This window comes from Telmatherina bonti (assembly GCF_933228915.1).
Source record: "Telmatherina bonti genome assembly, chromosome: 1".
Classification (NCBI taxonomy): domain Eukaryota; kingdom Metazoa; phylum Chordata; class Actinopteri; order Atheriniformes; family Telmatherinidae; genus Telmatherina; species Telmatherina bonti.
The window spans coordinates 1,076,432-1,089,788 of record NC_136619.1 but is presented as its reverse complement, the minus strand read 5'-3'; the positions used below and the strand labels follow the sequence as shown (position 1 = coordinate 1,089,788).

At 48.0% G+C, this 13,357-nt stretch overlaps 1 protein-coding gene across 1 annotated transcript in view; it reads left to right on the top strand.

Annotated features, from left to right (window-relative positions):
* Positions 1-606: 606 nt before the first annotated feature.
* Positions 607-13,357, top strand: part of cemip (cell migration inducing hyaluronidase 1) — a gene marked incomplete at both ends in the record, with an annotated part of 55,558 nt that continues 42,807 nt past the window's right edge. Inside the window, 5 exons of the mRNA XM_079238465.1 lie at positions 607-661; positions 896-1,033; positions 2,248-2,386; positions 2,948-3,184; positions 3,701-3,880. Of these exons, the coding sequence (XP_079094591.1) occupies positions 607-661; positions 896-1,033; positions 2,248-2,386; positions 2,948-3,184; positions 3,701-3,880 (749 nt within the window). The remainder of the gene's footprint in view (positions 662-895; positions 1,034-2,247; positions 2,387-2,947; positions 3,185-3,700; positions 3,881-13,357) is intronic.

Sequence of the window (13,357 nt, the reverse complement as noted above, 5' to 3'; positions counted from 1 at the left end):
GAAAAAGCTGCGAATAAAAAAGCCTCGGATTACGCAAGAAGCAGAACCAGAGGGGGAGGAGCCAATACAGGGGAGGGGCCAAGACAGGGGGAGGGGCCATTGCAGAGTAGGGGACAAGATAGGGGGTAGGGTCAATGTAGGGGGAGAAGCTACGACAGGGGGAGGGACCAAGACAGAGAAGGGGTCAAGATAGGGGGAGGGGCTATGGCAGGAGGAGGAGGGTCTTCCTGATCATTGTCATGGTGATGGAGCATAAAAGATGAACAGAAGAGTTTCATCTCAGTGGTTTTTATGGAAATGATCTTATGGACCAGGATTCCAGATCACTGCTGAAGTCGGTTCGATGGCGTCTGACCAGCAGGCTTTGTCACATGACTCCAGGTGTCCTGCAGGGTGGGTGCTCTTCAGTTTGAAACTTTTCTCCGATCGTCTTCTGTCTCCGCTTCTCCACAGCTGCTTCCATCCGTCGGACAGAAGGAAAGGTGCAGGGAGCTGCTTGTGTTCTGAACCTGGTTCCATGTGATGCTGCAGGTGTTGGCGGATTGTCCAACTGCAGCTGGAGGTCCGATGGAGACCCTGAAGACGGGCCGTGTCGGGCTGAGGAGCATGAAAACCTGCGCTGTGTTTCTGGCAGCTTTTCTGTGTCCCAGCGTCCAAGCAGGTGAAAAAACACATTCATGTTGGCTTAATTCCACATCTTGTTTGATTTGAACTACTGAACCCGTCTGTTCATCGGTTTACCACAGAAAGCATGAACAGACCCCTTCCAGCTCGGAGTTTTACTGAGCAACATGTAGAAGTGTTTCTGAGCGTCGTGAGGCACCGACGTGGATCTGACGGGATGTGAGGGGTTGAGGTTTCAGAAAGCGAGGTGAACTGGTTTTATCTCCTGCAGCGTGTCCAGACAAGGAGCTGGGACTTCGGCCATGGATGCCAGGACACAGTGAACATCATCGTGTTACCATCGGTTACGGCCAGAAGGTCCTCCTCACAACTTCAGCAACAGTCCACTCCATAGAGATCCTTCATGGAGGTACGTGATCCTCTTTCCTCAAGCTGAGAGGGTTTGAGGAAAGCCGTCCTGGGTGTGGTGGGGGAACGGGTCTGATGGTGTCTCACCGTCCGACCTGGAAACAGACCTGCATGAACAAACATGGCAGCTTCATCTGAAGCCTGGAGCGTCTCGCCTCAGTCTTCCTCTCAGACACGGCAGACGGGGTTTTCAGTGCGTTTAAAACAGGCGAGCTGCCGCGCCTCATCTGAACCACCTGCTCCGGTCCAACGGATCAAGCCTCTCCACCACATGGGCGGGATTGACCAATCAGTTGGTTTGCAGATAAGAAATGCTCCAACTTGATAAATAATGTTGATGTGTGGCCTCAAGGTCAGTAAACGAGTTTGTAAACAAGTTTAGTAAATAATCTATCATTAATATGATCGTTAATTCCTTTCAGCTGCTCTGAGCAGTAAAGTTGTGTCTCGATCCAACCATTCACTCATTTTCTCCAGTTCAGGAAGCTGGAGTCTTTCCCAGCAGTCACTGGGCGAGAGACAGGTGCACCTGGACAGGTGGCCATTAACACACACATACACACACACACCTAGGGAGAATTAGAGTAACCAGTTAACATGCATGTCTTTGGACAGTGGGAGGAAGCTGGAGAACCCGTGAAGAACCCACACATACACAGGGAGAACATGCAGACACCAAATGGAAAGGCTACTGTTCTCCCCCAGCCGGGGATCGAACCAGTGACCTTGTTGCTAACCACTATCCCACCTTGCAGCAGCACAATCTGAAAGAAGCATCTATGAAATAATTGCTCATCTTCTCGATGAAGCTGGTGTCCCGCGTTGAGGGACTGGAACCAGTGATAAATAATGGTGGATTTACCATCTAGAGTCTGAATAAACACTACATCTGGATTGTAGACCTCCTGGACGGGTAGAAATGCTGGAAACCCTCCGTAGACCAGCTGGAGGGTCACATGACCATCACTGAGACGCTGCTGATGATGGGAGTGGTGGCGCTGAGGGACACAGGACATCTTGAAGAGTTTGTCTTCGGGTCTGGCCGTAGTTTGCGTCTTTCATCAGGTTTATTCTGCAGCTTTCTGCATCAGTTGTTTCTGGATGAATCATCTGCTAGATGAGGAAACATTAGTTTGGTGAGCAGATGGCGAGCAGTGGGGCATTAAAGAGGCTTGATCACTCACTAACCCCACGTCCCCGTCCTCCTCCCTGCAGGAAAGCTGGTGATCGCTGACACTAACCGGCCCATTCTGCTCCGAACCAAACACATTCTGATTGGGAACAAAGGCGAGCTGCATATTGGAGGTTCAGACTGTCCGTACAGAGGAAACCTCACCATCTCCCTGTTTGGAAGGTACAGTCTCATTAATAATCAGACGTGGTCCAGACTTACTGGCCTCATCCTTCACCGTCATCTGCTTTGACTGGTCAGGTATCTGGTTCTTGGTTCAGTGTAGAAACATAAACTTCCGTTAGCGGGACCAGACCTGCTACGTGGCATCAGAGAGGAAACAACCGATCAGATGACAATAAATCAGTTTTATTGTCTTTAAACGAAAAAAGGTTCTCCTGCTCCCCACCTTCTTTGTAGCGTTACCTAGCAACAGCAGCATCCTCGGTGCTGACATCATAGTCAGGAATCAGATTTCAGTTCATTCTTTATCACTGCAGAGAGGTTTTCCAGGACCTGTCTGGACTCCTGACTCGCTGTTTTATTTCCATATATATGTAAATATACTACTTTACTTCTTTTTCACTGTTTTTATTCATTATTATTCTCTGTTGTGATTTCCTGTTGTCCTGTGAATTTGTGCTGTCCAGTCTGTCTTGATGCCACTTCACATCATCATAGCAGCTCTGGGAGGAAAATGTTTGTCTCCAGTGTCTGACAGATTTTTATATCTCTGTTGATCAGACTGGATGACGGTGATGAAGAGCACGGTTACTTTGGGAGGAAGTACATCGGTGTGGGAACCGGCGGGAAGCTGGAGATTCACGGAGAGAAGAAGCTGTCCTGGACGTTTCTCAACAAGACTCTGTATCCTGGAGAGAGCAACCAGAACAAGTACCTGTTCCAGAGGAGCTGGGGTAACCGGGGCATCATCATCCACGTGATCCAGCCCGACACCGGGGAGGTTCTGCACGTCAGCAGGTGAGGAGTAGGAGGACATTGTGATGAAGGAGGAGGCCTCTGATGCTCACACGCTTCATTCATCATCCATGATTAGACTTCCCGTCTGGGTTGGATCCACCAACACACGGCCAAGGACATCGGCATCGTTTACGGATCAGAAATATGAAGTTAAGCATGATGGTTAAAAATGAGAAAGAATCTGATGGAAAGTAGCATTAGGGTCAACTTCTCCCTTCAATTCAACCTTTATTTGAACACATTTCTGTTCAAATCGACCGCAGGACCAGAGGAGCTTCATCAGCCTCAGGTTTAAAGCCGAAGGGCAGAATCTGAAAAGCAGAATAAATACGTCATTAAAGAATGAATGAAATAAATTTCAAAATAATTAATTCATAGAAAAAAAGATACAACTGTCCTGAATGGAGTCTCTCTGTGACTGACGAGGATGAAAACTTTCCCTGCAAATATTTCTGTGTGCTTCCATGAATACGTGCACACACCCTGGTTCAGATCTGTCTCTGGAACCTCCTGCAGGTTTGACACCTACCGCAGTCAGAACGAGAGCCGGCGCCTCGCTGACTACGTGGATGGCGTGGAGGCGGGGCTTATACTGGCTATGATGGTCAACGATGAGGGCTCCAATAACCTGGAGGACACGGCCAAGAAGAGCCTGTCCAAACTAGGCAGCGTCCACATCAACAGGCTGGGATTCAGGTCAGATCATCAACAAACAAATAAAAATAAAATAAAAGATAATTTCTGATGGCAAAGTGGAGCTCCTCATGGTGGAGACTCATGTTGTTCTGTCAGTGATACGAGACATGGCGATGAAAATATAAAACACCTAATTTATCTCAGAAGGCAATTCCTACGTTTATTGCCACGAAGAACTTTACAAATTGCAAACTGCAATAAGTCTTTGAAGGTGGTTATCTGCTCACTGAGCTGAGATCAGACTTTATAGAAAAAAAGACTTTATTGATGTGAGACTTTAGGACAACTGGTCTGTAGAGGTTGGGTTCAGATGGTTCGGATGGTTCAGATGGTTTGGATGGTTGGGTTGGTTCAGATGGTTCAGATGTTTTCTATGGTTCGGATGGTTCAGATGGTTCAGTTGGTTCAGTTGGTTCAGATGGTTCGGATTGTTGAGATGGTTCAGTTGGTTCGGATTGTTCAGATGGTTCAGATGGGTCGGATGGTTCGGATGGTTTGGATGGTTTGGTTGGTTCAGTTGGTTCGGTTGGTTCGGATGGTTCAGTTGGTTCAGTTGGTTCAGATGGTTCAGTTAGTTCGTATGGTTTGGTTGGTTCAGTTGGTTCGGTTGGTTCAGATGGTTTGGTTGGTTCAGATGGTTCAGATGGTTCAGATGGTTCAGTTGGTTCAGTTGGTTCGGATGATTCAGATGGTTCAGATGGTTCGGATGGTTCAGTTGGTTCGGATGGTTCAGATGGTTCGGATGGTTTGGTTGGTTCAGATGGTTCGGTTGGTTCGGATGGTTCAGTTGGTTCAGTTGGTTCGGATGTTTTCTATGGTTCGGATGGTTCAGATGGTTTAGATGGCTCGGATGGTTGGGTTGGTTCAGATGGTTCGGATGGTTCAGATGGTTCAGATGGTTCGGATGTTTTCTGTGGTTCGGATGGTTCAGATGGTTCAGATGGTTCAGATGGTTCGGATGGTTCAGATGGTTCAGATGGTTCGGATGTTTTCTATGGTTCGGATGGTTCAGATGGTTCAGATGGTTCAGTTGGTTCAGTTGGTTCAGATGGTTCGGATGGTTGAGATGGTTCAGTTGGTTCGGATGGTCCGGATGGTTCGGATGGTTAGGATGTTTTGTATGGTTCAGATGGTTCGATGGTTCAGATGGTTCGGTTGGTTCAGATGGTTCAGTTGGTTCGGATGGTTCGGATGGTCCGGATGGTCCGGATGGTCTGGATGGTTCGGATGTTTGGTATGGTTCAGATGGTTCGGATGTTTTCTATGGTTCGGATGGTTCGGATGGTTCAGATGGTTCGGATGGTTCGGATGGTTCGGATGGTTCAGATGGTTCAGTTGGTTCGGATGGTCCGGATGGTTCGGTTGGTTCAGATGGTTTGGATGTTTTCTATGGTTCAGATGGTTCAGTTGGTTCGGATGGTTCGGATGGTCCGGATGGTCCGGATGGTCCGGATGGTTCGGATGTTTGGTATGGTTCAGATGGTTCGGATGTTTTCTATGGTTCGGATGGTTCGGATGGTTCAGATGGTTCGGATGGTTCGGATGGTTTGGATGGTTCAGATGGTTCAGTTGGTTCGGATGGTCCGGATGGTCCGGATGGTTCGGATGGTTCGGATGGTTCGGATGGTTCGGATGATTAGGATGTTTTGTATGGTTTAGAGGGTTCGGATGGTTCAGTTGGTTCAGATGGTTCGGATGGTTCAGATGGTTCGGTTGGTTCGGATGGTCCGGATGGTTCGGATGGTTCGGATGGTTCAGATGGTTCAGATGGTTCGGATGTTTGGTACGGTTCAGATGGTTGGGTTGGTTCAGATGGTTGGGTTGGTTCAGATGGTTCAGATGTTTTCTATGGTTCGGATGGTTCAGATGGTTCAGTTGGTTCAGTTGGTTCAGATGGTTCGGATTGTTGAGATGGTTCAGTTGGTTCGGATGGTCCGGATGGTTCGGATGGTTAGGATGTTTTGTATGGTTCAGATGGTTCGATGGTTCAGATGGTTCGGTTGGTTCAGATGGTTCGGTTGGTTCGGATGGTTCGGATGGTTCGGACGGTCCGGATGGTCCGGATGGTTGGGATGGTTCGGATGGTTCGGATGTTTGGTATGGTTCAGATGGTTCGGATGTTTTCTATGGTTCGGATGGTTCGGATGGTTCAGATGGTTCGGATGGTTCGGATGGTTCAGATGGTTCAGTTGGTTCGGTTGGTTCCGATGGTCCGGATGGTCCGGATGGTTCGGTTGGTTCAGATGGTTGAGTTGGTTCAGATGGTTCGGATGGTCCGGATGGTCCGGATGGTTGGGATGGTTGGGATGGTTCGGATGGTTCGGATGGTTCGGATGTTTGGTATGGTTCAGATGGTTCGGATGTTTTCTATGGTTCGGATGGTTCAGATGGTACGGATGGTTCAGATGGTTCAGTTGGTTAGGTTGGTTCGGATGGTCCGGATGGTTCGGTTGGTTCAGATGGTGTGGATGTTTTCTATGGTTCGGATGGTTCAGATGGTTCGGATGGTTCGGATGGTTCGGATGGTTCGGATGGTTCAGATGGTTCGGATGGTTCAGTTGGTTCAGATGGTTTGGATGGTTCAGATGGTTCGGTTGGTTCGGATGGTCCGGATGGTCCGGATGGTTCGGATGGTTCGGATGGTTCAGATGGTTCAGATGGTTCGGATGTTTGGTACGGTTCAGATGGTTCAGTTGGTTCGGATGGTCCGGATGGTCCGGATGGTTCGGATGGTTCGGATGATTAGGATGTTTTGTATGGTTTAGAGGGTTCGGATGGTTCAGTTGGTTCAGATGGTTCGGATGGTTCAGATGGTTTAGTTGGTTCAGATGGTTCAGTTGGTTCGGATGGTTCAGATGGTTCGGATGGTTCAGATGGTTCGGATGGTTCGGATGATTCAGATGGTTCGGATCTTTTCTATGGTTCGGATGGTTCGGATGGTTCAGATGGTTCAGATGGTTCGGATGGTTCGGATGGTTCGGTTGGTTCGGATGGTCCGGATGGTTCGTATGGTTAGGATGTTTTGTATGGTTTATATGGTTCGGATGGTTCAGTTGGTTCAGATGGTTTGGATGGTTCAGATGGTTCGGTTGGTTCGGATGGTCCGGATGGTTGGGATGGTTGGGATGGTTCAGATGGTTCAGATGGTTCGGAGGTTTGGTACGGTTCAGATGGTTTGGTTGGTTCAGATAGTTGGGTTGGTTCAGATGGTTGGGTTGGTTCAGATGGTTCAGATGTTTCAGATGGTTCAGTTGGTTCAGTTGGTTCGGATGGTTCAGATGGTTCAGATGGTTCGGATGGTTCAGTTGGTTTGGATGGTTCAGATGGTTCGGATGGTTTGGTTGGTTCAGTTGGTTCGGATGGGTCAGTTGGTTCAGTTGGTTCGGATGTTTTCTATGGTTCGGATGGTTCAGATGGTTCAGTTGGTTCAATTGGTTCGGATGGTTCAGATGGTTCAGATTGTTCGGATGGTTCAGTTGGTTTGGATGGTTCAGATGGTTCGGATGGTTTGGTTGGTTCAGTTGGTTCGGTTGGTTCGGTTGGTTCGGATGGGTCAGTTGGTTCAGTTGGTTCGGATGTTTTCTATGGTTCGGATGGTTCAGATGGTTCAGTTGGTTCAGATGGTTCAGTTGGTTTGGATGGTTGGGTTGGTTCACACGGTTCGGATGGTTCAGATGGTTCAGATGGTTCAGTTGGTTCGGATGGTTCAGATGGTTTGGTTGGTTCAGTTGGTTCGGTTGGTTCGGATGGTTCAGTTGATTCAGTTGGTTCGGATGTTTTCTATGGTTCGGATGGTTCGGATGGTTCGGATGGTTCAGATGGTTCGGACGTTTCAGTTGGTTCAGATGGTTCGGTTGGTTCGGATGGTTGGGTTGGTTCACATGGTTCGGATGGTTGGGTTGGTTCAGATGGTTCGGATGGTCTGGATTGTTCAGATGGTTCAGATTGTTCGGATGTTTTCTATGGTTCGGATGGTTCAGATGGTTCAGTTGGTTTAGGTGGTTCGGATGGTTCAGATGGTTCGGATATTTTCTATGGTTCGGATGGTTCAGATGGTTCAGTTGGTTCAGTTGGTTCGGATGGTTCAGTTGGTTCGGATGGTTCAGATGGTTCGGATGGTTCGGATGATTCAGATGGTTCGGATGGATCGGATGGTTCAGATGGTTCGGATAGTTCGGATGGTTCAGATGGTTCAGTTGGTTTGGATGGTCCGGATGGTCCGGATGGTTTGGATGGTTCGGATGATTAGGATGTTTTGTATGGTTTAGAGGGTTCGGATGGTTCAGTTGGTTCAGATGGTTCGGATGGTTCAGATGGTTCGGTTGGTTCGGATGGTCCGGATGGTCCGGATGGTTCGGATGGTTCGGATGGTTCAGATGGTTCAGACGGTTCGGATGTTTGGTACGGTTCAGATGGTTGGGTTGGTTCAGATGGTTGGGTTGGTTCAGATGGTTCAGATGTTTCAGATGGTTCAGTTGGTTTGGATGGTTCAGATGGTTCGGATGGTTCAGTTGGTTCGGATGGTTCAGATGGTTCGGATGGTTCAGATGGTTCGGATGGTTTGGTTGGTTCAGTTGGTTCGGTTGGTTTGGATGGTTGAGTTGGTTCAGTTGGTTCGGATGTTTTCTATGGTTCGGATGGGTCGGAAGGTTCAGATAGTTCAGATGGTTCGGATGGTTTGGTTGGTTCAGTTGGTTCGGTTGGTCCGGATGGTTCAAATGGTTCAGATGGTTGTGATGTTTTCTATGGTTCGGATGGTTCAGATGGTTCAGTTGGTTCAGATGGTTCAGTTGGTTCAGTTGGTTCGGGTGGTTCAGATGGTTCGGATGGTTCAGATGGTTCGGATGGTTCGGATGATTCAGATGGTTCGGATGTTTTCTATGGTTCGTATGGTTCAGATGGTTCGGATGGTTTGGTTGGTTCAGTTGGTTCGGTTGGTTCGGATGGGTCAGTTGGTTCAGTTGGTTCGGATGTTTTCTATGGTTCGGATGGTTCAGATGGTTCAGATGGTTCGGATGGTTCAGATGGTTCAGATGGGTCGGATGGTTCGGATGGTTTGGATGGTTTGGTTGGTTCAGTTGGTTCTGTTGGTTCGGATGGTTCAGTTGGTTCAGTTGGTTCAGTTGGTTGAGTTAGTTCGGATGGTTTGGTTGGTTCAGTTGGTTCGGTTGGTTCAGATGGTTCAGATGGTTCAGATGGTTCGGATGGTTCAGTTGGTTCGGATGGTTCAGATTGTTCGGATGGTTTGGTTGGTTCAGTTGGTTCGGTTGGTTCGGATGGTTCAGTTGGTTCAGTTGGTTCGGATGTTTTCTATGGTTAGGATTGTTCAGATGGTTTAGATGGTTCAGTTGGTTCAGATGGTTCAGTTGGTTCGGATGGTTGGGTTGGTTCACATGGTTCGGATGGTTGGGTTGGTTCAGATGGTTCGGATGGTTCAGATGTTTCAGATGGTTCAATTGGTTCGGATGGTTCAGATGGTTTGGTTGGTTCAGTTGGTTCGGTTGGTTCGGATGGTTCAGTTGATTCAGTTGGTTCGGATGTTTTCTATGGTTCGGATGGTTCAGATGGTTCAGATGGTTCAGATGGTTCAGTTGGTTCCGATTGTTCAGTTGGTTCGGATGGTTGGCTTGGTTCACATGGTTCGGATGGTTGGGTTGGTTCAGATGGTTCGGATGGTCTGGATGGTTCAGATGGTTCAGATGGTTCGGATGTTTTCTATGGTTCGGATGGTTCAGATGGTTCAGTTGGTTCAGTTGGTTCGGATGGTTCAGATGATTAGGATGTTTTGTATGGTTTAGAGGGTTCGGATGGTTCAGTTGGTTCAGATGGTTCGGATGGTTCATATGGTTCGGTTGGTTCGGATGGTCCGGATGGTTCGGTTGGTTCGGATGGTTCAGATGGTTCAGATGGTTCAGATGGTTCGGATGTTTGGTACGGTTCAGATGGTTGGGTTGGTTCAGATGGTTGGGTTGGTTCAGATGGTTCAGATGTTTCAGATGGTTCAGTTGGTTCGGATGGTTCAGATGGTTCGGATGGTGCAGTTGGTTCGGATGGTTCAGATGGTTCGGATGGTTCAGATGGTTCGGATTGTTTGGTTGGTTCAGTTGGTACGGATGGTTCAGATGGTTCGGATAGTTCGGATGGATCAGATGGTTCGGATGGTTCGGATGGTTCGGATGGTCCAGATGGTTCAGTTGGTTCGGATGGTCCGGATGGTCCGGATGGTTCGTATGGTTAGGATGTTTTGTATGGTTTAGATGGTTCGGATGTTTGTTACGGTTCAGATAGTTTGGTTGGTTCAGATGGTTGGGTTGGTTCAGATGGTTGGGTTGGTTCAGATGGTTCAGATGTTTCAGATGGTTCAGTTGGTTCAGTTGGTTCGGATGGTTCAGATGGTTCAGATGGTTCGGATGGTTCAGTTGGTTTGGATGGTTCAGATGGTTCGGATGGTTTGGTTGGTTCGGTTGGTTCGGATGGGTCAGTTGGTTCAGTTGGTTCGGATGTTTTCTATGGTTCGGATGGTTCGGATGGTTCAGATGGTTCAGATGGTTCGGATGTTTTCTATGGTTCGGATGGTTCGGATTGTTCAGATGGTTCAGATGGTTCGGATGGTTCAGTTGGTTCGGATGGTTCAGATGGTTCAGTTGTTTCAGTTGGTTCAGTTAGTTCAGATGGTTTGGTTGCTTCAGTTGGTTCAGATTGTTTGGTTGGTTCAGATGGTTCAGATGGTTCGGATATTTGGTACGGTTCAGATGGTTCGGATGGTTTGGTTGGTTCAGTTGGTTCGGTTGGTTCGGATGGGTCAGTTGGTTCAGTTGGTTCGGATGTTTGCTATGGTTCAGATGGTTCAGATGGTTCGGATGGTTCAGTTGGTTCAGTTGGTTCAGATGGTTTGGATGGTTCAGATGGTTCGGTTGGTTCGGATGGTCCGGATGGTCCGGATGGTTCGGATGGTTCGGATGGTTCAGATGGTTCAGATGGTTCGGATGTTTGGTACGGTTCAGATGGTTCAGTTGGTTCGGATGGTCCGGATGGTCCGGATTGTTCGGATGGTTCGGATGTTTGGTACTCTTCAGATGGTTGGGTTGGTTCAGATGGTTGGGTTGGTTCAGATGGTTCAGATGTTTCAGATGGTTCAGGATGGTTCAGATGGTTCGGATGGTTTTGGTGGTTCGGATGGTTCAGATGGTTCGGATGGTTCAGATGGTTCGGATTGTTTGGTTGGTTCAGTTGGTTCGGTTGGTTCGGATGGTTCAGTTGGTTCAGTTGGTTCGGATGTTTTCTATGGTTCGGATGGTTCGGATGGTTCAGATGGTTCAGATGGTTCGGATGGTTTGGTTGGTTCAGTTGGTTCGGTTGGTCTGGATGGTTCAGATTGTTCAGATGATTTGGATGTTTTCTATGGTTCGGATGGTTCAGATGGTTCAGTTGGTTCAGATGGTTCAGTTGGTTCGGATGGTTCAGATGGTTCGGATGGTTCAGATGGTTCGGATGGTTCGGATGATTCAGATGGTTCGGATCTTTTCTATGGTTCGGATGGTTCGGATGGTTCAGATGGTTCAGATGGTTCGGATGGTTCGGTTGGTTCGGTTGGTTCGGTTGGTTCGGATGGTCCGGATGGTCTGGATGGTTCGTATGGTTAGGATGTTTTGTATGGTTTAGATGGTTCGGATGGTTCAGTTGGTTCAGATGGTTTGGATGGTTCAGATGGTTCAGATGGTTCGGAGGTTTGGTACGGTTCAGATGGTTTGGTTGGTTCAGATAGTTGGGTTGGTTCAGATGGTTGGGTTGGTTCAGATGGTTCAGATGTTTCAGATGGTTCAGTTGGTTCAGTTGGTTCGGATGGTTCAGATGGTTCAGATGGTTCGGATGGTTCAGTTGGTTTGGATGGTTCAGATGGTTCGGATGGTTTGGTTGGTTCAGTTGGTTCGGATGGGTCAGTTGGTTCAGTTGGTTCGGATGTTTTCTATGGTTCGGATGGTTCAGATGGTTCGGATGGTTCAGTTGGTTCGGATGGTTCAGATGGTTCAGTTGGTTCGGTTGGTTCAGTTGGTTCTAGTTCGGATGGTTTGGTTGGTTCACTTGGTTCGGTTGGTTCAGATGGTTTGGTTGGTTCAGATGGTTCAGATGGTTCGGATGTTTGGTACGGTTCAGATGGTTTGGCTGGTTCGGATGGTTGGGTTGGTTCAGATGGTTCAGATGTTTCAGATGGTTCAGTTGGTTCGGATGGTTCAGATGGTTCAGATGGTTCGGATGATTCAGTTGGTTTGGATGGTTGAGATGGTTCAGATGGTTTGGTTGGTTCAGTTGGTTCGGTTGGTTCGGATGGGTCAGTTGGTTCGGATGTTTTCTATGGTTCAGATGGTTCAGATGGGTCGGATGGTTCGGATGGTTTGGATGGTTTGGTTGGTTCAGTTGGTTCGGTTGGTTCGGATGGTTCAGTTGGTTCAGTTGGTTCAGTTAGTTCGGATGGTTTGGTTGGTTCAGTTGGTTCAGTTAGTTCGGATGGTTTGGTTGGTTCAGTTGGTTCGGTTTGTTCAGATGGTTTGGTTTGTTCAGATGGTTCAGATGGTTCAGATGGTTCAGTTGGTTCAGTTGGTTCGGATGGTTCAGATGGTTCAGATTGTTCGGATGGTTCAGTTGGTTTGGATCGTTCAGATGGTTCGGATGGTTTGGTTGGTTCAGTTGGTTCGGTTGGTTCGGATGGGTCAGTTGGTTCAGTTGGTTCGGATGTTTTCTATGGTTCGGATGGTTCAGATGGTTCGGATGGTTCAGTTGGTTCGGATGGTTCAGATGGTTCAGATGGGTCGGATGGTTCGGATGGTTTGGATGGTTTGGATGGTTTGGATGGTTTGGTTGGTTCAGTTGGTTCGGTTGGTTCGGATGGTTCGGTTGGTTCAGTTGGTTCAGTTGGTTCAGATGGTTCAGTTGGTTCAGTTGGTTCAGTTGGTTCAGTTAGTTCGGATAGTTTGGTTGGTTCACTTGGTTCGGTTGGTTCAGATGGTTTGGTTGGTTCAGATGGGTCAGATGGTTCAGATGGTTCAGTTGGTTCGGATATTTTCTATGGTTCGGATGGTTCAGATGGTTCAGATGGTTCGGATGGTTTGGTTGGTTCAGTTGGTTCGGTTGGTCCGGATGGTTCAGATTGTTCAGATGATTTGGATGTTTTCTATGGTTCGGATGGTTCAGATGGTTCAGTTGGTTCAGTTGGTTCGGATGGTTCAGATGGTTCGGATGGTTCAGATGGTTCGGATGGTTCGGATGATTCAGATGGTTCGGATCTTTTCTATGGTTCGGATGGTTCGGATGGTTCGGATGGTTCGGTTGGTTCGGATGGTCCGGATGGTCCGGATGGTTCGTATGGTTAGGATGTTTCGTATGGTTTAGATGGTTCGGATGGTTCAGTTGGTTCAGATGGTTTGGATGGTTCAGATGGTTCGGTTGGTCCGGATGGTTGGGATGGTTGGGATGGTTGGG